We start from the raw sequence: 26,462 nt of genomic DNA, 5'->3' as shown, positions 1-26,462 counted from the left end.
GCCTAGGCCTAATAAAAAAATCTCAATGTTTGCTGCTAGTATCCTTTTACGGTATTAGCAAACCATTAAGAGAAAATTTTGAAGTTTAATTTTCAAACAATTTGTTATACTGTACTGTAGTTTACTAGGAAATGATGATCTTTACAGCAATAAACAAGGGACGGCCGCAATAGCAATCTCCATGAAAAACACTGCTGTGTCAGTCGATTGTTTATCCAACACCCAAGTTAGATCACGTGACGCCCATCGCCGAATCTCTCTATTGCACTGGCTGTACTCTGTGAATATTACCCACTTTAGTCTGATCATCTCCACTGGGCTATGTTGCCAGATTGAATGATAATAGTCCTATGGTTCATTAAGCCTACAGTTATGAAGTAATATGTGTAATAATGATATTAAGGCTGGGTCCAATCTCAACATTGAACTGGGTAGAGCATAAAGTTAATTTACTATAGGTGAGAGCTATGATCTAGAGAATTGATTTTGGATTATAATAATGGAGCTATATGTAGTAGTATAACTAATGGCATCTCCCAACTCTATTCTATGAACGTGATTGACGCCATTACGAAAGCGATTGGTGGCAATGACGCCATTACAAACGATTGTTTCTAACTTCCATAACACTTAAAATTGCAGTAAAAAATCTTGGATAAAATGTTAACCAGCCAAGAAAATGTTTAAAGAAAATAAATCGACAAAACTTTCTTTGCATAAAATATAAATTGTATTGTTTTCAGCCGAAATATTAGACTTGCCACAAGTCTCTTATTTGTTATTATTTTTCTCATTCTGGACAGTGCCACCAACGAGAAAGTTAATTTAGAGATAGACGGAATAAGCGACTTGTACTGTAAAACACTGAACTCAGGCACCAGGATGCCAAAAGAATGACTTAATCTTATATTCCGTATTTGGATTAATGGGCGGACCGAAATAAACAATTTCAACCAATCAAATGTCTATATTTTTGGAGCCACGAAACTGAATCACTCGCGTCGACTAATTAGGCATGACTAAATTTAAATAGTCCTCCCTAATAAAACGGGCCTAAAATATTTAGAATAGAAATTTAGTAAGACTATTTTTGGCAATGGCAAAAACAATTAAGATTAGACTAGATGGCATACCATACAAATACAACAAAACTTTAACTTTCCAGGAAGATGGCTCAGGCCTCGTCTGGATGGAGTCAGGAGTAGTAGGCCTAGCCTAGACTAGTAGTAGAGGCTTGGCGTATTTTTAAGTTCTTACTTACAGAGGCCTACCTTTTTAACAATATTCTACCCTAAAGGCCTAAATCTGTAGCAGCTAGCGGTGAGCAAGGTTCCTAAGTATAGCCTACGGTTATCAGTCCATGTCGTTCTCAGCAGGCCAGAACTATTATACTAACTGTTTTAATTCAAGTAGGTAGCCAAAAGGGAGCTGGAGCTTATTCTAGTCGAGACATCTGCATCTTCAATTTTTGAAAATTTACAAAGATTGATTAATATCCATAAAGTGCCAATCACGTGATTTATAAAATCAGTCATGCATACGATATCCCACATCAAATTTGATGTGGGAAATTGCACGCATGAATCGTTTGTCCAGGCCCTAATTCGAAAAAATAGAAATCGAGTATGGGACGCCAATGAAATTAAGTATGGTGCACATTAAGTGCAATAAAGAGTGAGTAACCTAAAATTAGGGCCTGGAACCCAGGCTACCGAAATATATTCTAATCAAGACAGAGGCTTTTATCGTTGCAAGTATAAATAAGCCTTTACAGATGATTGGGCCTAAAGAGGATCAGGCCCTGGGCGATCAGGCCCATTTTCAAGGCGATCGGGCCCAATTTGAATGTGGGCCTGATTGTCTTAATTATGGAACCGATAGCCTTGAAATGGGCCTGATCATCCTGGGCCCGATCGTTTCATAGGCCCAATCATCTATAGGCAAAAATCATTTCATGATTGATTGATTGAAAAAAATGACATTATCCTGGAAAATGAGATGCTCTCTATATACCGAAATAATTTATATTAAAATAAATAGATGATTGTTTTAATTGTTAGTCTTTATAGGTATATTTTTAAATAATGAAATTACATCACAATATTGAATCAGAATAAAAGTGGGCCTTATAGTCTACACGTGGACCCAATTGTCTTGGCATGGACCTGATCATCTGGAAATGCGCCTGATCATCTGGGCCGATTGTCTTGTGGACCTGATCGTCTGTCACCAATACATCCACATAGTACTATCATAAGGCGAGAGTTTTTTATATCTTGTTTAGCAAACCCGCCAACTGCAAATATTGATGATTTTGAATAAAAATAAAATTTTATTTTTGACCAATTAGCGTACCCGCCACCACGAAAAAGTGGACATTTCAGAAAAAAATGGAAGTTTTTCTTTATTTTTATTACGCCCTCCGTTGCCTTGAAATTTCCAAAGATAAGTTATGTATGGTTCTTCCTGATTATATAATTTGAAGCATTTAACCATCCTATTCTACATTCACCAGTAAAATTTAATTTTTATTTGCTCCTCCGTCTGATGTTTTTGACAAAACTATTTGCTAAAAGCAAAATTATATTTTTGTTTTTATTTTGCCTTACTCCAATGATCGTTAAAAAACATAAGTATGCGAAACAAGGAATAAAAAAATTCTAAGTTGAATGAATGATAAGAATTGGGGAACACATAATATGGAGCTGTTGGGCCTCCTTTGGGCAAATTTCTGAAGTCCATGCATCCACACTTACAGCAACTAAAATGGTTGAATGGATAAATAAAAGAAGGTTGAAGAACATACTATTTATTGAGCTGTAGCTAGTGTTTTAGAAATACTTCCAATCCCAGGCATTTCAGTTCAAATTCTTTGAAACCATAATTTTTCTCATGGCTAAAAAAGTCATCTCCACTCCCTGAGCATCATAATGGGACTTCCTGACAGTATTTCATTTTAATATTTTACAGACATCCCATGAATATCAGCTTCCCAATAAAATACTACAAGCTGAAAGTGTTACCCTTTATGGTTGAAAAAAAAAATGAATACATTAAGTGGGGGATAAATAAATGAATTTAGGGATGCCTATTCTAGATTATTATTGAATGAAATAAATGATTGAAAAGGACTTAATATTAAATATGGATAATTTTGTATGACTGTAGAGTCATCATGAGTATAGAGTTCTACAGTGTTACGTCACGATACCGCGTGATACTACTCCATTGCTATCGTTGCAAAGAAACGTTCAACCGGACGCCATTTTCCCCACTAATAACCATTGATCCTAATTTCTAACGTAATTATTAAAATGTTGTATCTTACTTTTTTTTGTAAATCTTAATTGATGATTAAATGTGCGTTCAATAACTAATATAATAATAATGCGAGCTTTTGTGTTTTTAGTACAGTTTGATGGTAAAATATTAGATTTTAAAATGCCTAATTCCAGAAAGCCTATACATTCAGGCGTAACAAAGGGTAACCTACGTCTGTTGACAACAGAGGGCGCCAACTGACATCATGACAACACGACTGTGGTACTCTATACTGAATATGTTAAGAGTACTGTAATCAATACAATTAGTTAACTTGTGTCAAGCAATTATTTTCAAAACAAACACATATACTCAGTGTTTAACATTTGAATCTAATTTGCTATTTAAGGAAACTAAAAACAGACCCAAAATTTGGATGCGTCTCCTTTCATTTCATCCTTAAAATAATGGCATTTTAAAGTTCTGAGTACAGTTTGTATGTTACAATGTTAAATTTATCAATCTCTAGCAAACCAAGCAAGTTTGTTATTTTTCACTGCAAACAAAAATCTGACACAGGTCTAAAGAGTCACATCATAGTTCAGTTTTCTACTAGTAGTTTAAATGTCTAGGATGTTCAGTAGTATAAATAAGATTGGCAACTTGGCAGAAACCATTAGTACAGTATGTTCACTGAGTTCAAATACAAATAAAATGAGAGTCATTCAAAAAATTGACAAGGCCATTTTAATCTTTTATTTAACCATCATCAGGAATAATAATTCATAACTCAAAGAGACAAATATACAGTACAAGCTACCAGAAATCCTAATTAATATGCATTTATTTAAATGAGGCAATTAGCCAATTAGATCAAAGTAGGCATTATGAGGAGAAAGTATGGAGAATAAACAATTCAGAGACAAAGCTTACCAATTGTGGATTAGAGCAAGTTATCAGTTGAGAACCAGGTTTATGTACAGGAAATAAAATGAATAATTAATTACCTAACTAGAAAAACAAATGTAATTCCTTGGCATGCTTTTAAGCTGCTATAAAGCTTGGCTTTTTACATTTAGCATAAGCTTCTTTTAAAGTAATAATAATAATAATAATAATAATAATAATAATAATAATAATAATAATAATAATAGTAATAATAATAATAATAATGTACAGGAAATAAAATGAATAATTAATTACCTAATTAGAAAAACAAATGTAATTCCTTGGCATGCTTTTAAGCTGCTATAATAAACCTTGGCTTTTTACATATAGCATAAGCTTCTTTTAAAGTAATTAATAATAATAATAATAATAATAATAATAATAATAATAATAATAATAATAATAATAATAAAGAGTTAAAGAGTAGTTTGTTTTGTTAAAGAGTAGTTTGTGTTCAGACAGGCAGATGTGTAGAGATTTGTGATATACCTCCATGGTGATAGGAAGCATTATACACAGTTAATGTATTCTATACCTGTCCATAAAGTAGCATGGCAAATCATGTAGAGAGCGATTATTTCAATAATTGACCGTGAATTTTGACTAGCTGTAACGGTTTGATGAAATATCAATCTAATTTAATTAAGAATTTAGTATTCTAAAATAAATCATCCTTAATGGTTCTATGCATTGTTTTCTTTTCTTTTTTTTACCCTCACTTTCTACTACTGTACTCTATCATTGATTGCAAATTCAATGAAAGAATATTCTAAAATCAATGTTTCATGGTAATTTTTTTTTTTTTTTTTTTTTTAGTATAAACTATAAGAACAACCTCCTTTAAATGTTGATATCAGAGCTTTTAAATAGATAACAATACATTATTTGCCTAATCATCCCTTAATTATGTGATGGACCTTTGTTTATTGATATTGTTTATTCATAGATTAGCAATTTGTCACTGTATATTAATCATGTTTCTTTCCTTTCTTTGTAATTTCAATTCAAAGCTTTTACATCACCTCATCACATTTTTCATGATATTTACTGTTGATTAAAATTTTAAAGTAATTAGAATTGGTATTAAAGCAGGTCGAGTACAAAGTGTAAAATTAAGTACTCTTTTTGCTTCATAATTTATATATAACTTGTTACTAATGTATGAACTATAAATATTTAAACATTGTATGTATGTAAAGTTCAATTTCAACCATGATGGGGATGAGATGGATGTGTACGCATGGCTTTGAAGTAGTATAAAGTAAAGTAAATATTCAAAGACAATGTTTTTAATTTTTTTTTTGTATGACTCACACATATCAGCTAGATCTCTATGGTTCAAAACAGATCTGCGCTCATGACCAGGCCTAATCCTAGATGTTTTTAACAGCAGAACAATTATGTAAAATGAGAAAACAATATTATAAACTTTCTTTTTGCTTCCCCACTGTCTGACAGTATTTCTGAATGTTTTTTTTTAGCTCTGCTAATCAAAGTACAGTATATTAATAATAAGTCTTGGTCTTCATAGCGAAAGGATAAACCATACTGTAGCTTCACACAAATTCTTTAAACTATGCTGTTTGGAGTGGTCACATGAGAACACTTCATGTTCAAGTTGAGTGTTGAATCTATAGTTTTCAGGAACGAAAGGTTCCAAGTGTTGGTGGATGAGATGTGCATATGTGGCAGTTTTAAGCAGGCCAGATTTATACTTGCATTCAAATGCAAATTATTAATTGAAAATATTGAATAACACTTCAAATATTTGATAATATTAAATTGATTTATAATAGGCAGGACTTTGTTGTCAGAGGCCTTACTGAAAGGAATATAAACTTACTATCTTACTATAATTTTGTAAAAAAAAAAAAAATGAAAGTTATATGCATTAAAATAAACTAAATGAGGAGTAGAATTTGTGTAGGCAGTCATAATTTAATCTAAAATTAAATAAAGTATTGAAAAGTGTTTTTTTTTTTTTTTTTAGCTAGGCCTATGGGTGATATGCAGTAGTTCATTTCCACTGAACTTTACAATATCACATAAACAGTAAATTACTGTCGTACATATTCATATACTGTACAAAAGTATCAATATGCCACCTATACAAGATCAGGAATCATGTTACGCTTGCTCCCTGCATATTATTAAAGCTCCCTGGGGTGTAATGTATTACGTAATTTGCTGTATGAAATAAATCATTGTACTGAAACTCAAACCTCTTAGGTAAACACGTACTCCTCTGTTTCGAGGGGAGAGACAGTGCGGAGAAAGTGCCACCTTAAATGACACAAGCGACTTGTATCAATGTGGTCTTGGAAACCCCGACCCCAAGGAGCCACTACTGTTGGGCTTCCAGTGTATGTGTTTTAGAATTAATGCATCTTGTTCAAATCTTGAAAATATGAATCCAATGTGATTATGTATATAGAGTTCAATTTATGTCAGGTAGTGTATAAAAATTCATCTATCAGTCAATAGAGGGATTTAGCGATGATTGTTTACAGGTGGTCACGTGACCTAGCTTGGATACATGAAAAACATTACAGTGTGACAGCATAGGAAAAGATAATGTTATGGTTGCGAAACAACCACCCACTGTTAACGTGAGAAGTAAATGGCTAGCAAAGGCAATTACGATTGTTCAAAATAGTGTTTATTTTACTTATCCTAGTGTTCTCCTTGTATTGTATGCTTTGAAATTTAAGTGATCCTTCATAAACCTTAGCTGGCCCTAGCATCGCAGCCTAGGTCGCGGATCGAAGACCATCATTCATAGCTTAACAATGCTGTAGATGTGCAGGGGCCTAGGTATAACATTTGTCGAAAAATCTGAACTCTTGCGGCCAGTATCCTTAGTAAATTAGCATTACATTATGCAAAATTCTTAAGTTTAATTTCCAATCAATTTAATATAGTTTACTGGGAATTAATATGATCTTTACTGCAATAATAATAATAATAATAATAATAATAAGGTAAGAACTTATATAGCGCCATTTAAAAAACCGAAGTAATTATCAGTGGCGCTTCATGTTATTGTTGGAATAATGTGCGTTTTGAGTGATTTTTTAAATTAAGCAATTGATGTTGATTTTTTAATGTGAAGTGGTAGTGCATTCCAGAGTGTGGCTGCAGCAAATGAAAATGATCTGTGTCCGAAGGTCTTAGTGTTGGTGCGAGGGACAGAAATTAAATTGAGATCAGATGAACGTAGGGAACGGCCAGGCACATATTTGGGAAGAAGTTGATTGATGTATGCGGGTTGATTGAGAGTCGGTGAACAAGAGACGGCCGTGATAGAAATCTCCATGTACAGTAAAACACTGCTGTGTTAGTGGATTGTTTATATCTAGCACGCAAGTTAGGTCACGTGACGCCCATCGCTACATCCCTCTATTGAAATCACAACTGATAGCTTACTGTATGCCAATTTCATCTACATTTCTTTCCTCAAAATTCGTTTTCCACCTGTGCATTCATCGGCTCTTCAGCGCATTGAGATTTTTATTTTTATTTAATGCGCTATATTAAAAAAGAATTATTTTCATTGAAAGAATGAATTCAAAATATATAAAAGAAGGTAATGTACATTAATATGGTGTATTCTATTTTTATGCAATTATGAATTAAGTATTGGTTTATTTATCACAAATGGCCTGTGAATTTACAAGATGGATGATTTTTTTATTTTTTGACGACCAAAGGTCATTTATTACTCATAATCACTGAACAATCATAGAAAAAAACATTTCTTCACACCATTTCAAGATAAATAATGGATTTATAATCATGAATAATATCTACGGAATTTTTCTATCTCATTTCTTAACCACACTTTTTATTTTGTGTCATCACATTTAATACTCAATTAGTGAAATTATTTATAACACGCTAATTTGATTTCATCTGTTGTCAAGACCAGGCATTGGTTGATTTTGATTGGTTGAAATTAACCAAATACTCATTTAAATCCATTTGGTGGTACATGTACATAAATCCTACTTCGTTATTGTAGAAGATAGATGAAGTTCATGAGATTGTTTATCATTTGTAGTAACTTTGGTGATGAACTATACTACTGCTACTACTACCTGAATTAATTGCTTTTTTTTTTTGGGTCCATGTACCTGTAAGGCGCTGACCCCAGAGCCCCACTGCTTGTTTTTGTTCTTGTTTACCAAAACTTCGAAAGCATCCAGCATCATGAGTTTTGAACGGAAGTGCATACAATTTTGTACTCATAAACTAGAGGAGATTTCCAACAAAATTCATCTCCTTTTTTTAAGTTAGACCCAAGGTTTTCTCCTACACCTACAAAACAAAACAGGGGTTTCAATACGTTATACCAGTACGTTATAGTATGTTAGTACAGTGATATACTGTTCAGTGGAATAGAAATAATAATAAATAAAAATAAATTGAGAACAAAATAAGAACATTTTGAGCCGGAAATTGGCAAAAAAAAAAGAAAAAAGAACAAATTTACTTGTCCTTATATTTTAGAAAAATCACATACTATAACAATTAGTACTTTGAATCTCAAAACAGCATAGACTTTAGTTGCAACCTGAAAACATAACATATATTTTTTTTAAAGGTCTTAGGGATGCACAAGAAGTGGACAGGAGGGGATATCCAGTGGGGTCCTGGTGGAGGGCAAAAAATCAATTTATTTATAGAAGCTCTAAAAAAGTACAAAGATGAGTCGGACACTATTATTCTATTCACTGACAGGTAAGATAATTTCAGTTTCATTTTAACTAACCTAAATATTTAACAGATAAAGATACAACCGTCCCCATGGCATCATGGATCAGCGATTCATTACCAGTGAATATACAGGTTCCCCTCCAATTGCAGACCACTTTTTGGGACCGGGATTTCAGCTTTGGTCTATTATTAGAATAATAAAGATAATAATGGACATTTATTAATTCAAGATCACAGAAAAGTGTTCTTTAATTGTAAGGTGGTCTTACATTGGAGGGATCTTTTATTAGAGGAAGACCTACTGTATTAAAATATTTTACCTGTATTATATTATTGACAAATGTATACAGTTGCACTTTATTTAAAAAAATATGTTTGATTATTTGTTTAATAGGTACCTTAATTTGGAAATGTTTTTATCTTGCCAAGTATATATCTGTTTTTATATTTATTTAAATAAAGTTTTTATATAATATTTATATAAATATTTATATGTAACTATAGTGTTTCTTAATTTTCATTAAATTTGTTACAGGTATGAGGTAGTATTTTTACCATTTAGCTGACACATTCTTATTTAATTTTTATAGCAAAACAAATAAATAACTAAAAGTAAATGTTTACAGTTTTTTTTATGGTTGTGGACTGCATTGCAGAAGGTAACTAGAAGAAGAAAGTGTAATTTTTATGTGGTCTAGAAAATGTGTATTTTGAACTTTAGTGTCAAACTGTGTAAAAGCTTATTGAAAATTAAAATGTATGATTAGAAATAATAATGTCATAACATTAAATATTACTGTAGTAGCTAGCTTCATCAATCGTACATACAGTATACCATCAATCATCATAATGCCATTATTGTCATGACTTCAAGAGTGTTTTCAAAAATGTTTTCAAAATATAAGCTTTGAGATTTGTTAGCGGTTTAATGCTGTTTGTATTCCCTTGGTAGAATCAGTATCGCTAGCTTTAATTTCAAGCTGCAGAATTTCATTGGAAACAGAGGCAAAAAACAATTAATGGCCATCAGGCCTCCATCCCAGATTGCCATATTACATCTATGTTTGCTTACAATAAAGAAATGAATATTATGTTCAAAACCAAGGCCAAATTAAAATTGTGTAGAATAATATCTATAATAATAATAATAATATATTTATATATTATTTATAATATTTAATAATCAGAGTTGAGGGGTTGTTGTTATTTTGTATTTGTTTTATCTATTCAATAAAATATTACAGTAGACCTTGAATTATTATATTATAATAGATGTTAAGCTTGCCAAGGAAGGGAAGTGATAACTGTAATACAACTAATACAGTATCAAAACAACATAGAGCCACATCGGCGCTGGCTCGAACGGCACGTTCGCCTACGGTTCTGGTGGTGGAAGAAGTCTTCTTGGATAAGGACTATAAATCGTAGGCCCAATGTACACAATTTGCCTTATGAGTACTTTAAAGCACCGAGTAAACCTTTCGAGATGAGTAGGGCCTTACAGTACCCCATTGTGCTGGTCCATGCAGCCCCTGTTGTGGACAGACAACTTCTGAATTTTGAATTTTTGATTTTACAAAGATGGCATTTTTCCTACAGCATGCGTGTTTGCAGTGCATACATCTTCATCTCTTTAATATTTTTATCCTCTTTTCTTTCAGTTATGATGTAATATTTGTGGCAGGATTAAAAGAAATAATTCGTAAATTCAAGGATCTAGATAGTAATGTTGTATTTGGGGCTGAAAACTTGATCTGGCCAGATAAGTCACTTAGGGTGAGAAAAAATTGCTCAATACCTTTTATTCAAAATGTTAAAATAAAGTTTGGCAAATTTGATAATTACGATTCATATTTTCAAATATGATGATAACATATTATTGACAATTATTGATTAGTCTTGAAGACCATAACCGTAAAACCTTGAGTTGAAGCCCACTGGGCTTAATCTCGAGATGAAGCCATCTCGAATTGAAGCCCCCCTCTTTAGTTTGCAAAATCAGCCTCGAAAAGAACCCCATCTCGAAAAAGAAACCCATGGGCTTCTTATCAAGATAGCATAGGCTTCTTTCTGATATAGTACAGTACAAACACTGTACATGAATTCCAGAAAACAAAATAAAGAATAAAATAAATTAAAAACAAGCTTGGTTTACTACAGATTGATGTTCAATGGCCATATTTATTGTTTTATAGTACAAATTAACAAAATTTACAGCATTCATTTTGAAAAGAAGAACCCTCTTTACTTTGCAAAAGTAAGCCTCGAAAAAGAAGCCCATCTCAAATTGAAGCGCACCTCGAAAAGAAGCCCATCCAACATTTGCAAAAAAAAAAAAAGAAGAAATCCAGGGCTTCAATTTGAGGTTTTACTGTATGTGTACTGTATGATGTGGTTGATAAATCGGTTAGTTCACATCCAACTAAGGGCAATAAATTAAATGGCTCATCCGCATGATCTGGCTAAAATTCAATTAGATGTACTATGTTGACTAACTTCTAATAATCCAGTGGCTGAGCCTTAATAAGGCAGGAAGTATAACCCAGTGGGGAAACCAAAATCCATGGATAATCAGACTCCTGCGTGGTCATGGGATGGTCACTGTTGCATACTTATTTTATCATTCTATTTCTCTGGCTCTAACTAACCTTTGAACACAATTTGTGATCTTAATCCAGTTAACTTGGCAACTAGACCAGCTACTTCATTTATTTTAAATCCCATATGAACCTAGGTAATACAGTAGATGATTATTGTGAGGTTAATAGTGATGGCGTTATCTTTAGATTATGATGATGACGGTGATGATATTGGCTGTAATGATGGTAATAATTGATGTCTGTATTATGAGGTGGTGAGAAAGTGATGCGATAAGGGGATGAAATGTGATTAAGTAATATTATGATGCCATGTGATGAGGTGGTGATGAAGTTTTGTGATGATAATGGTCTAGTGATGATTATGATATGATGTGATAAGATGGTGATAACATTATTTTGATGCCATGTGATAAAGTAGGGATGAAGTTATGATGATATTGGTCTTATGGTGATGATAATATGGTGTTATACTGTAAGGTGGTGATAAAGTTATATTATGATGCCATGTGATGAGGTGGTGATGAAGTTATGTGATGAGGTGATGAAATTAATTGCATGGATGCTTGATCTTATTGTGGTCTGGGGTCAATTCCACAGTAAACTTTTTTTTTTATCAGAAACAAAAACAACTCCACTCTCTATGCCTCATACAGCACAGGTGGGCAAAGTGCAGCCCACTCACCACATTAGGGCTGACAATTCTGTGGCGACCCACGAAAATACATTAAAAACCCCAAAACAGAGGCCTACCTACCATCTCTGGCTAGAAAACCCTTTGGTGTATAGCCTGATTGCGAATAATCTGTAAAAAATAACAATGAAATTGAGCGTAATAAGGTATAAAAAGCAGTATGAATATTTTTCCCCATAGCCTAAGGTTTGCTTGTGTCCCTCAGTGTTAAATGAAAAATTCAGTTTGGCCCTTCGACCCATGTTGATGCCCACCCCTGTCATAGAGAGACTTAGTTTAAGCATCCTTTCATCCTGTGATTGGAGAGCTACTTGTGTTGGATGTGGAAAAAAAGATGATAATATTTTGCTTCCTTCCTTCTTTTTAGCATGTTTACCCAAAAGTTGAAGGTTACAGATTTTTAAACTCTGGTCTTATTATTGGCTATGCGGACTATATATGGAAATCACTGACGTATAAATCTATTGTTGATGCTGGAGATGATCAGCTGTTCTTCACAAAGTTGTATTTAGATGAAAAGTTAAGAGTAAGTGTCAGTGTTTTAATAGAGGGAAAAAGAAAAGACAACAGGGTGATTGTTATACTAGTCTGAAACCAATTCTTAATTCTAGTGGTTGTTATTGTCCCATAATCAAATCCATACGCACTAAATGAAAGGTTGATAGAATTGGTTTTACAGTAATCATAACAAATTTTCCTAGATGTAAAACCTATTGGCGTATGCGATTGGGAGTTATCCATTGAGTATGTTAGCCACATTAAGTAAAAACCCAACAAAGTAGTTCGTTTGTTTGTATGGATCACAAGAGCTACACAGGAGCTTTTTAATGTAGCTTCCTTTTAGGGAATAATCGCATGTAATTGATTCTAGTTGCTGTTATTAATTGACTGGAACAGTCGGAGCAGGGTCACCGACGAGCAGGTTAACAGCATGGCCTCCCCCTCCAATTTATACTCCTGATCTCACGATCAGAAGCCCAACAACCTACATGCTACTGCAAATGTCGAACGTTAAGTACAACCTCAACGAAACGTATGCTTGCCCTTCTGTGTGTACAGCTTTGCCAGCTGGTTGACAACCAGCGAAGCATGTTCACATAGTAATAATCTATATCTAATTATATCACCAACTTGATTGATGACATTTTATAGTTAAAATTACTTTTTCTGACGCAAACTCACATCGTAATGAAACTACTGTACTTTTGTTGCTATTTTTAATTTTTAGAGCTCTTGGAAAATAAAGTTGGACACTGAAGCGTATATTTTTCAAAATCTCAATGGAGCAACACGTAAGTAATTACAGATATACAAAATGATAATTTTCCTGATACTCATGGTAGTCAAAATTTATAAAGTTGGTAATCATAAGTAAAATACTATTTTCCCTCTTGTGGTGTCACACGATTCCAACACTCGGATTTGTCATGTGACCAAATCATTCCCAGACATATTAAATATATGCTGCCACCTATATTATGTATAATTGTCTAATTTGTTATCTTTTATATTAAGTCTTTGATTTTTAGCTTTTTTTTTTTTTTTTGGCGACAGCATCTTAAAATATCGTTTAAACCTTGACCTACCTGTAACCTTTTTACCTTTTTTGAATTACTTTTGTTACTTTATAATAATTTTTGTTTTTAATCTGCCACTTCAATTTAATTTCAATTTTAATTTCAACTGGTGGCTTGTCTGTTCTTAAACTTATTTTGGCCTCCATCCACACACTTTATATTGTGGTGTTAATGTATAAAGTAAAGACTTATATTACTTTTAAGTATATTATTCAATGGACTTTTTATTAAATTTGTGCGTAGAAAAATACAATGAACAAATAAAAAAAAAACTAGGCCACAGTCAGTTTAAGGGATTTCTCCCGGTCTACTGCCCATTCACCACCAGGAGGACCCCACTGGAAATAAGTCTTTTTTCAGACTTTCGTTTGTGGGTTATCCTCAATGTTTACACAGAATAAATAAATCCATCCATCCGTCCACAGAAGCTGGCGAGATGACAGAGAAAGCTGCAAGAATATGAAATTGACTTTAAAAGTTACATTATATGTTTGTCTTAAATATTTGGTCTTTCACTTATTTTCTTCGATTGATTTCAGAGGATGTAAAAGTTAAATTTTTGAATGATGCAAGTTACTTACACAATGCCAAATACAACACACTTCCATCAGTCATCCATGGCAACGGACCTTCCAAGGTTAGAGTGATTTAGTTTTCTAAAGTCTTCAATAATATTCTTGGATCATTTTGTGATTTTTGTAGTTTATCTTTTCTTTCCAGGGGTCTCAAGTCTCCCGCAAGGTGCGGGAGTTTCACGGAGAACATGGCGACTTTCCACACACCCACAACCGGACCAAAATCTCCCGAAAAAATAACCCATCACCCGCAAATTTAACAAATCTGCATATATTTACTACTGTAAAAACCAAGTGGTCCACTGATTATATTTAGATATAAGACAAAAAGCCATGTTTGTTTATTGTGCGTCTATTGGGTTCGCGCAAGGCGCTGACTCCAGACCCTCACTGCTGTTACCTGTAAAAGCATCAGACGTCACCAGATTTGAAAGGTTGTGCAGGAAATTTTGTACACGTGATTTCCAACAAACGTTCATCGCCCTTTTTTTAAGTTGAACTCCAGGGTTCCCCTATACCTACACAACAAAACAGGGGTTTCAGCAAGGACAGTACATTACTGCCATACCACTAATAGGGCACATCGAATGGCGCGGTTGGTTAAAGATGTGCTCTAAAGAATTTAAGGTTGTGAGTTAGAATCACGTCAATTTTTAGAATTTTTTTTTTTTATTTCAAGATATTTTAGTTTTGTACAAATGAACATTCTAAATATTTTTTTTTTGTACAAATAAACTTCCTAATTATTCAAAAATTTCTATCTTATTAGCTCTTCCAAAAAACCCAATATATTAACTTGTACCGTATTTAAGTGTGTACCGTACTTGTGTTTTATACTGTATTACCATTACTACTGAATTACCACTTTATTATCATTTGTCTTCTGAAAGTCAGTGTCGATGGGTATCACTATAAACAGAAAAACAAAATTAGATGTGCTAAAAGAAATTCCATTTAAAGTCAGACTCAAGAGGAAAAACCAACTTTGATATGTTGTATAACTGATATTTCTAAGACAAAACAGTTGTTTCACGAAAAACTGGGGAATGGTGAATGAGATACCAATTTGTGAATGTTTAAAAAGTGAAGGAAAAAGGTGTAAAAAAGTGCGGTTATGCTTCTTTTTTTTCGCAGTTTTTAAATATTCAAAAATCTGTATCTCATTCACTACTTTTTTCCGTCTTAAAAAAATGAGTTTCAACATATGAAAAAAATGTTTTCCTCGGAGCCTGAATTTAAACAGAGCTCCAAAAAATGACTTTACATTATTTGGTGTTCTCCTTTACCACGGTACCATTGTTGAATTTTTTCATGATTTTATTTTTATTTAGTAAACATGAACATGTTAAAAATAGAAAATATATTTAATTAGGTGTTTTGTAGGTAAGAGTTCGGACATAGTAGTATGGTAAAAGCTCATAAGTCTCAAATGATAAATTGAATATTTCATTTGTATGGTTTATATATTTTTTTTTTATTTCAGTTAGCTTTAAATTTACTTGGAAATTACCTCAACAATCATTGGACACTTGAGTCTGGATGCAAGACTTGCGATGAAAACACCTTTAGTTTACATAATGTGGAGGTAAAGAATATGTTCTATCATGTTATCAAACATGAAGTGAAATGTGTGCAAGGGAAAGCCAATGTGAGCTGTCTTGACAAAATGAGTCTTGTGGTACGCCAGGTCAATTTGATATATTCAAGAAAATATATCTGAAGTGATATTTTAGGTTTCAATTTTTCTAAGTTTAATATGTATTTTTCATAGTAATATGTATTTTTCCGAGTTGACAACCCTAAGGTAATCATGTTTTTGAGGCACATTTTGTAAAGTTATTTTTCAAAATAGATAGGAAAACCAACACAAAATTTATCAGTTGTTTATCTTTAGAGGCGATTTTTTCTTAAGTAGGTTTTTAGTCTGAACTTTAAAATGATCTTACTCATTTTTTCACGACAGCTCACAAATATGACACCAACCTAATGAGAATTCGGTGTTGCAATTTTTATTGCAGTCTAGAGACCATAGTAAAAGTACCCTGCTTAGAGGAGCCACCAGCTTACCCCCAAACCCCGTCTCCCCGGCATAGAGGTAGGCCACCAGCTTGCCGTCATGCTGGCCTTGAAGAGGTATCCATCAGCCTACAACCCCATCTCACCGTCATGCCGTGCTCCACTGGCTCACACCCCATCTCGCTGTCATAATTATTTTATTTTTTGTTTAGGAAGAGGACTTGCCCCAGGTTCTGATGGCTATTTTCATTGAGCAAGCAACTCCATTCATTGCTCAATTCTTCGACGGCGTTCTTAGTCTTGATTATCCGAAGAACAAAATTGACTTGTTTATCCACAATAATGTAAGTATGGTCATGTTAAATATATTTCAAACAAATTCACTACCAGTGTCCACAAGCTGTTACAATGTGGTATTATTCAGGTGTAAATTACACCTCTTAAGAGCATGCAATGGTTAACATGCACGCCAACATTTTGATAGTAAAAATCAGGAGAATTTGGCACAAGGTACCACTGTAGGCCTTGGCCTGTTGGAGGGTGAGGGGTGTGTCTTTATTGTATGGGGGTCTGGAAGTTTTAGCAATTTAACGTATTATAAAGGCAAATCTCATGAATCTTATGATGATCATGTGTTTCCAATAATAAAATTATCATGATTTTAACGTGTTTGAATAAAATCACATATTGTTTTGTGTGGCTACACCTGTGCTCATTAAGTATCAGTTTCTCATTTGCTAGCCTTTTCAGTACAAGATACAAAATCTGGATTCAACATTAGTCATAAAATGCGTTTTCAATGAGCTTAAATTAATACAGATAATTACTGCGCCGGTATTCTAGAAACTTCTGTAACTTCATGTCTAATTATTCAACGTAAAATCTGGTCAAGCTTCCTTATACTGTACAAGTATTCTAGTCGTAAAATATTGAAAAAATATGTAAACATTGAGTTTTTTCTGTAGTATTTATTACAAGAAAAGGCAAATTAATATATAAGTAGGCCTATGCAATTTTAATTTGTAAAATGGGAGAGCATGTGAAATAAACATGACAAAAAAAATTGGCCTGGCATGAGCACCAAAACGGGAGTCTCCCAGCCAAAACAGGAGTGTTGGCATTTATGGGGTTGTTGGTATAAAATTTATAATGTGCAAAATACAAAAAGTTTCTATGCACTATGAAAACAAATGTAAGATATTTGGAAACGTGAAAGAATAAAGATAAAAGTTCTAAGCCAAGCCAGCACCCAAACCGAAGTATGGGGACGCCCTCTAAATTGTCTTAATAAATAAACAAAATCTTCTCAATTTTATTCAAATTGAAGTATTTTTTATACTTTAACAAATGATATATTTTATTGTATCTTCAGGAAATGTACCACTTTAACCATGTTAATAATTTCACAAGAGATTTTGCTCACCAGTATGCATCCCTGAAATACATTCAACCAGCCATTGAGATTACAGAAGGTGAAGCAAGACAAAAAGGAATGTAAGTATAGAAGACACCAAAAGTCCAGTATTAATCAAACCCGACCAACCTAAATTCTAAAAAATCTAGCCGTAGGCTCACATTTTTAAAATATTTTTTTTTTTTGCATAAATATTTTTCTATATCAAGCTTATGTTAGTTTTTGTCAATTTTAACTTGAAAACTAGTTTCTAGGCTAGGTTGTCTATCCTAGGTCTGGATTTGAAATATGTCCAAGTTACGTCATTGTTTCCACCTTCATAATTGAAAATTAAACGAGACTTACCTGTAAGTTGAAGTTTAATGTAATTCTGTGAGTTGTTAGCCAGGAGTGGAGGAGTTGTACGAGAGAGAGTACTACGCATGCGCATATCAGTCTTAAGAGCAGATTAGTTGGCTCAATGTCAAGTGGAGGAGTTGGGTTTTTATATGTCTTTATAACATATATTAAAATCAGATTTTTCTTAACAACTGAAATTTTGCTGGGAATGGGGCTTTAATATTCCCTGTAGGAGTGGGTACCTTATCTGAGATCCAGTCTGGCACTACAAGAACTGCCTCCACCTTGTCCTCCATTATTTTTTGTATTACTTGGAGAATACAGCTAAATGAGGGAAACAGGAACATAGTAAATTTGACCATAATATGGTAAATGCATCAATGTGCTTTGCATATGGATCAGATTTATATGATACATAGCCTTTACACTGTTTATTCACTCTGGATGCAAATAAGTCAATACATGGATATTTACGGACAATTCTGACAGAGATTTCAGTAATATACTGAATTAGAATCCAACATCCATTCAGTGTCGATATTTTGTTTTCTCGACTCAAATTCAGCGGTCCTATTTAGGACCCCTGGAATATGTGCTGCTCTAAGCCAAATTCTAATTTCCTCACTAAAATTTCATATTTTACATGCTACTGAATTGCATGGCTTACTGTAACATGTATCTTTATTGTTAACCACAGCTACAGCTGTTGTCTATCATTAATTTGACATGTTTTCTCTAATATTATCTATAAATGATCCCAAACCAAAGTATGCAGCCATAAGCTCAAGGTAGTTAATATGATTTTCAACTTCATCCCGAGTCCAATGGCCACCTGTGGACTGTTTCCCTTTTGATGCCCTCCAACCAGTGAGGGAAGCAGATCTGTGTATATTGTTACATCAATAGGAGAATGTCTAATAATATTGAAAGAATGAAAGTTTCTTAACACCACTCAATATCAGACATAGCCTATAGCCTATACTATGGAGATAGATGTATTCTAACATCAAAGTTTCCCTTAGAAATTTTTAAAGCCAAGATCTTATCGTTCTCTAAAAAGCTCTATAATGGCATTGGTCAAATCAAACAGCAGGGAAACTTGACAACACATAACCAATCACCTGAGCTACTTCCCTGATTGTAGGGCTTGGTTCTCTTTAATAAAAATGCTCCAATTTAATTGATAGTTTTAAAATCTTTTTCTTAGTCAGAGTTATCCTCATAGTGCTAGAATCAATATTAAAACCAAGAAAGTGGATTTGTTTCTGTGGAATAAGTACAGATTTATCAGGGTGTATGACAAAACCATTTTGTCAAAGGTCTCTATATTTTATACATTAAGCTTGCATTGATCTTAAGAACCTCCCACTAAAAGAAGGTCATCAATATATGCCCAAATAATATGCCCCTTTTCACGCAAGCTACTTAGTGGTGGTTTCAAAAGTTTGGTAAATTTCCGTGGACCAATTGAAAGGCCATGGATATGTAATATACTTATAGAGGTTTCCACTGTATGAGAATTTTAGATATATTTGGCACATAAAACTGATCACAATTGCTAGGGATATTTCTGTCTTTTGCTTTGATCTAAAGCAGTCAAGAATTTCTCGTTTACAATCTTTGCAAGCCTCTGTGAGATTTCAGGTCCCTGCCTGTCTGAGGCACGAAGAGATTGATCTATCTCATCTAAGAACGTACCATTATCATCCGAATCAGACTCATTGAGTTCATCACCTCCAAAGAGACTAATAGTATCGGCCTCACTATCCATAACGATAACTGATGATCTGTTATTTGTAACATTCTCCCTGCCTCTTTTTTTTTCTTTTACTTATTATTAGGCTGTGGCATAGGCCTAGGCCTAGATGTAGAAGCATCCTGCTTCATTGTTTTGTACCTCCTCTGAGGTTGGTGTATGTGCCTCCTCTGAGGCTGGTGTTAGTGCTTCTTCTGAAGCTAGTGTTTTCTGATCTTTCAGATCTAATAGTATCTTGTTTGTTTGTGCCATCCATGCTACACTGCATGGCTGAGAGAACATCGAGCAGGCCCAAGTCTGCATCTATCGCCGGATTCTCGCCACTAGCAATCGACAGCGCGGGTTCGTTTCGTCTGAGCCTGAACTTTCTTCTAAATTCATACCTTCAAACAGAAGATAACTCAATCAAGCAACACATAATGGATCATCTACTTTTCTTTGGTTTTCGGGAAAAATTTTCCACTTCAATTCTTCCACATAGTTTCTGGAATTTTAATTGTTTTGCTTGGGATATAAATTCTACTTTCAACTGATACACATGAACGTAATACAACTGACATGCGCATGCGTATCTCTCTTGTACTATTCCGTAGTGACGTAGGCTGACAACGAAACAGAATCTATGGTAGTACAACCAATTAAGCAGTTCACAGTATAAGAGCCATAAGCTTAATCTAGGTGGCAGCTGCTAGAACGTTATTTGGATTCGACTTAGGGCCCACTACTAACCGTACAGTTCTAGACTTTGATGATTAGATTCAGGAGGTGAACACTGTTTTACTCTCACTCCTCTCTGAGTAAGGAGCTATAGGCTGGGTTTAGCCTACTTTTCTGTCAGTTTGGCCGTTGGTCCGAAGAGTGTGTTTGATGCGAATTTTTTTGGGCTTAGTAGGATGGTCTTGGCCCTCAGCAGTGCGTAACCCTGCAGAGTGGGTGGGGTGGTTAAGGGTGTGGGGGTAACGTTAATAGGAACCGTGGTCCCCATCGACGTTGGGCCTAGTTACTATTAAAATTGTCAAACATCAAATTTTGAAAATTCAGAAAGACATTTAAAAAACATTAATTTCTGTTTTCCTTTTTTTTTCAGAGAATACTGTGGTGCAATATCCTGTGACTATTACCTGTCCATTGATAGTCCAAGTCAGATTCATAATCCCAGGTTGATAAAGATTCTGATTGAACAAAATCGGTATGTACATAAAAGTAATTTTTTTATTCACATGAGCCAATAATATATGCGAATAGCAAACTTAATTTTTTAAGTTGCTTTTTTTTTGTCATGACAAACACACAAACAAGGTGTATGTCTTGGATGTGTTATAAAAATCTATTTACAAAATCGAAGAAATTTGAACTAGCATTCCTTAAAATTTTGCTTTTATCAAACTGTTCATCCATGTTCTTGTATATATCTTCCCCATAAAATCACTTCATTTTTTGCTATGTGCATTAAACTATCTTCATATTTCATTTATGAACCTGATTGTAGGTATACACTTTATTATTTTTATTTTCTTGTAGCACCGTTCTTGCGCCAATGTTTACGAAGTATGGCAGGCTGTGGTCAAACTTCTGGGGTGCCCTCAATGAAGATAACTACTACGCAAGATCAGAGGATTATGTTTCCATTGTGAGGAGACAACGACTGTAAGTTCAAACAGAGGAACCTAGAATTTTAGAAGTTAAACATTTCCAACTCGAATGAAATAGACAAGTGGTTATGGGTAAAGACAACTTGATTTCTTGCTTCAAACAGTGTATCCATTCGTGAAGATAAGACTATCCAAGTGAACAAAAAAGGGTCTTGGACCAGGGCATACCTTTAACTTTAAATTGAGAAACATGTTGAATACAGACACATTGTATACGTAGGCCTAGCTGGTCCAGTTAGAATATGTATTATGTATCAAAATGGTATATCTATAGAGCACAACAGTTGTGTCATCACAACACCAGGTGGCGCCCTTTGTTGTTAACCAGACGTTCATTACGTCTGAATGACTTCATAATCTTAATGGTCTAGAATAGGCTTTCTGGAATAGGCATTTTAAAACCTAATAATTTACCATCAGAATGTACTAAAAACACAAAAGCTCACAATATATTAGTTATCTAACACACATTTAATCATCAATTAAAATTTACAAAGAAAAACTAAGAATAGATACAACATCTTAATAATTACATTAGAAATTGGGATCAATGGTTTGTCAGTGGAGAAAAGGGCATTCGGTTGAACGCATTTTATGTCGCCGATAGCAACGGAGTAATATCACATGGTATCGTGACGTAACACTGTAGTACTATAGATGTGTATAAGAGACAGGTAAATGCATCAATGTGCTTTGCATATGGATCAGGTTTATATGATAAGATGTGTATAAGAGACAGGTCATACTTATCGGGGGATATATATATATATATACATATACACACACACATACATTGTACGCCTACGTAAGTATGTTATTTAGTAAAATAAATTAAATTTAACGTAACTATTAAAGAAGCATAGGAAGTAAGAAGACTAGGAAAGAAACCTGGAGCAGCTTATAATTGTATGCTAAAAGTGTTACGTAATAATGATAGTAGCTCATTACATTTCACGAGTTTGTAGTAAATTTTGGACACTATTCATCAGAGGTCAAATTGTCAAGCCTGCATGTTTCGTAATTGTATATGGACCCTCAATATCTTTAGGCCTAATCAGATCATCATCGTCTTCATCATTACCGTTGCCATAGTTGTCTTTTTTTATTGGTATCGTCATCATCACCAGTATCATGGTTATCGTGTTTGTTATGGTCTCGTCCTTATTCTCCTTATCGTCCTTTGTCATCCTTTTCGTCACCATCCTTGTTCCAATTATTGTCATCATTGTTGATGACTTAATTAGTATTTACAAAAAACTTCAACATCATCGTCATCCTCATCAATATCAACGTTTGAATAGTAATGCTGTTGCCAAAAACCATAAACAGATTTCCTCATATATATTCCTGAAATGCTATTATGGCATGTCAATTTAAGTATTATATAAAGTGGTATCTATTAATATGTGCAATATATTATTATCAAACTTTTCAAGTTACCTTTACTATGATTGGATCATTGTTGCACAATACATGGTTATTATAGTTTTAATTTCAGTTCCTTTGTAATATTTACATCAAAATCACAGCCGGGGCTGAATTACATTTACCAAATTATCATAATCTTAAGTTCCTGCAAGCCCTTAGAGGGATTTTCAATAATAATTTGAAGTTTGGGATTGCAAAAATATTAATGTTTATTATATGTTTATTATGTAATATTTGTTATGTAATTGTACTTTTCGTGATTATTGTTTTAATGATTTAATGTTTGTTTTGTAATTGTACTTTTTGTGATTATTGTTTTAATAATTAATGTTTCATGCTTTTTATGTAAATTCACAGGATAACCTTTTGAGTTTGATGTGAGATTTTTATACCGAATAATACATGAATAAAAATATTTGACCGTTTCTCTTCTTGCAGGGGAGTGTTTAATGTACCGTACATATCTAGCGTGTACATAATCCATGGGCATCTTCTCCGTGGGTCCAACGCTCCTTCTTTTATTGAAGGTGACAAAGACTCAGATATGAACTTGTGCGCCAACATGAGGAGTAGAGTATGTTACAATTTATTTTTTATACATTAATTATGAATCATGCTTATCTATAAATAAACATACTTATTGACCTTTAACCTCTTGTTAATAGACAATATTTTATAACACATTCTGAAAAGGATTTCATTACAATGTAGCCTTCAAATTTTGTTTCAAGTATAAAATTTATTGCTTTACATCAGCATCAATTTTTTTTTTAATATTCGTGGTTGGTTTATTTCATCAGTATTAATTTTGAAATCAGACTTTTTTCATGAACTTTGACATTAATTTTAATATCCCTATAACTTCATACATCCATACTTTTTTGTAATTTATTATTAATATAATAGTTTGATTATTGATATATATATATTATTTTAATACATCCACAACTTTAAAAGTTAAGATTAAGTTTAAGATTATATAAAACATTAAGAGTACAGGTATATTGTATTAACTTTTAATTGTTAAACAATTACTTTGTATATTTTAATTATGTTGCTATAATTTTATTAATTTATATATTATTCTACAATTTCAGGACATTTAATTCTTTGATTAAAACATAAATCACTTTAAAACATCAAGATGGGATAATATATTTTGTAGTAGTAGAATATTAAATAATTGTACTTGATGTAATTTCTTCTGTAATAGTTTTTTTGTTTTCTTTTATAAAAATTGATCTAGCTTGATCAAATTAATGCTTTTGCTGATTGGTTTATTGTTGTCTAATGTAGTTTTAATGTAGACCTTTTCCGTGTTTACATTGGCCTGTTGGAGACACTGAGGGCGCTCTCCAGTGGTAGCAAAAGATTTGTGAGGTGTGGGACAAATGCACAGGAAGTCAGGATACTTGGTTCTTTTGTTTTGTTGTGGCTTCAATTCGCATGGCATAGTATAAATAGTATAAATATATATTAGGAATTGACAAAAAAAACTTAAATATCTTTATTAAAAAGATAACGATTATCCTGATTCCCTGTGCATTTGTCCTATACTTGGACAAATCTTTTACCTACAGCACCAGTGTAGTGCACCCTCAGTGTCTCTGTCAAGCCAATGTAAAGACAGAAAGGTGTCTATTCTTATGGTCAACTTTCATTATACTGTACAGTTGCTGTACTTATGTTATTCTATGAACTAATAGCTATTGAGAAATTTTTTTTATATTTAAAAAAGAAATTATTAAAAAACTAATTTTTATTCAAAACTTATTAAAATTGTATTTAATTTGGAAAATGTGAAACATTTTCTTTACATAAGATGCCAAATAATAACTGCCTAACTTTGAAGATGTAATTTATTAAACATAAAGTTGTTTCTATCTTAATCCTGATTTCAACTATTTAAATTTTGGTCGCGCGAATCAAAGCGTCGGCTCATACGCATGCACATTTACATTTCTATCGGAGTTTTTGCGCTTCTGGGAAATTAGAAAAAATGCGCAACAAATCAGGGTTCAGGAAGTCGCGAGAATAAATTCCCCTACTGGAAAGCAGGTATTAGTATTCATTTTCTACTTGACACGCCTGAAGCTGACACCGTCTGCTTGTGTTAAATACATTATATCTTTAAATTTAGTTAGAATGCTACTTCATTATTACCTGCTATTGATATTATTGTTTAGACCAATTTGGCTGTACAACTATTTTCATTAATTGATAATAGTAGCAGCATTTACTGTAGTGAAAATTTTACCATGAATTATATATTTTCTATCATTACACTTATTTTTTTAATCATTTCAAAACTTTTGTTTTCCGTGCCAACTGATGATAGATGAAATGATTGGAATTGTCATAATGAAAGTTGGCTCATGTCCCTGTTTTCTTGATTTGTAACATGTTATGTTGCCTTACAGCGGGAACGTAGACTATGTCTTTTGGGTAACCAAGGCGACAGCGAAGTGGATTTTTGTTATGACCTTAGAGAACGGGTAATGCTAGATTCCAACTCAGAGACAAGAAAAAAGCTTACAATAATCAGCATCTGCTCATAGACTAATCAAAGTAGTATCAAAGATTATACAGTACATTATAATATAACTGGAACATGATATGGACATGATTGTAAAATACATTATTAAAAAATAATTTTTTTTTTAATGAATATTTGATTATAAAATACAATGCATTATTATATGAATTATGATGGTTATATAATTTGAAAGGACTATAAATAAAATTTATAATTTGAACTACTGTATAAAATAGTATTCAATTTGAAAAGGACTATATTTTATGATGATTGTTGGACATGGATTATATGATATATAGATATATCACATACATAGATTCCAGGCATCTGATTGGTTAAAATTAAGGTAATAATTCCAACCATCACTCCTATGATGTATTCAGTCACAAGTTATGACGTGTTTAAATGATAGTTCATAAATTCTCTGAGAAAAAAGTCATGATAAATAAATCAATCAATTAATTAGTCAATCTTTTAATCAGTAACTCAATCAGTCAGTTAATCAGTTAGTTTCCTAGCTGTCAAAAGATGCTACTTGGTTCTGAGTTGGAACTAGTGTGCATGGCTAACTAAATGTTTTCCTTACTAAACCTGATCTTAACCCACTGTGCGCTTTTCTTATAAACCCAACATGTGTAAATACAGAAATCGGTTACAAACGAAAAACATTGGATTTATAAAAAAAAAAATGCATTTATTTATTTGAATGTCACTAACTCTTAACCCTAACCCTTTTCTGCCATAGTGCGTCATGGCAACGCCCTAATAAATTATCGGTTAGCATAGGGCATCGCACAGACATTATTATTATTATTATTATTATTATTGTATACTTATATAGCGCATATCAAACTTCTCTATGCGCTGAACATTATTACCCCGGATCACTGGATCAAGCACATATGGAACACACACTCAGGCCCCATAGGGGAATTCCATAATGTTGCAGCTGT

General features: G+C 33.1%; 1 protein-coding gene across 1 annotated transcript in view; it reads left to right on the top strand.

The window, feature by feature from the left end:
• The window catches only part of LOC117115492 (procollagen-lysine,2-oxoglutarate 5-dioxygenase 1-like), a 62,715-nt gene that overhangs the window by 10,584 nt on the left and 25,669 nt on the right, over positions 1 to 26,462 (top strand). The window contains exons 3-14 of the mRNA XM_033259336.1: positions 8,813 to 8,949; positions 10,587 to 10,701; positions 12,584 to 12,742; positions 13,445 to 13,508; positions 14,333 to 14,430; positions 15,852 to 15,953; positions 16,597 to 16,728; positions 17,757 to 17,878; positions 20,981 to 21,082; positions 21,415 to 21,540; positions 23,412 to 23,547; positions 25,394 to 25,528. Coding sequence (XP_033115227.1) covers positions 8,813 to 8,949; positions 10,587 to 10,701; positions 12,584 to 12,742; positions 13,445 to 13,508; positions 14,333 to 14,430; positions 15,852 to 15,953; positions 16,597 to 16,728; positions 17,757 to 17,878; positions 20,981 to 21,082; positions 21,415 to 21,540; positions 23,412 to 23,547; positions 25,394 to 25,528 — 1,428 coding nt within the window. The remainder of the gene's footprint in view (positions 1 to 8,812; positions 8,950 to 10,586; positions 10,702 to 12,583; positions 12,743 to 13,444; positions 13,509 to 14,332; positions 14,431 to 15,851; positions 15,954 to 16,596; positions 16,729 to 17,756; positions 17,879 to 20,980; positions 21,083 to 21,414; positions 21,541 to 23,411; positions 23,548 to 25,393; positions 25,529 to 26,462) is intronic.

Source organism: Anneissia japonica, unplaced genomic scaffold (assembly GCF_011630105.1).
Source record: "Anneissia japonica isolate Jap-2015-1 unplaced genomic scaffold, ASM1163010v1 scaffold287847_len925385_cov155, whole genome shotgun sequence".
Taxonomy (NCBI): Eukaryota; Metazoa; Echinodermata; class Crinoidea; order Comatulida; family Comatulidae; genus Anneissia; species Anneissia japonica.
The sequence above is the reverse complement of the archived record's forward strand: the minus strand, read 5'-3'. Positions and strand labels throughout refer to the sequence as shown.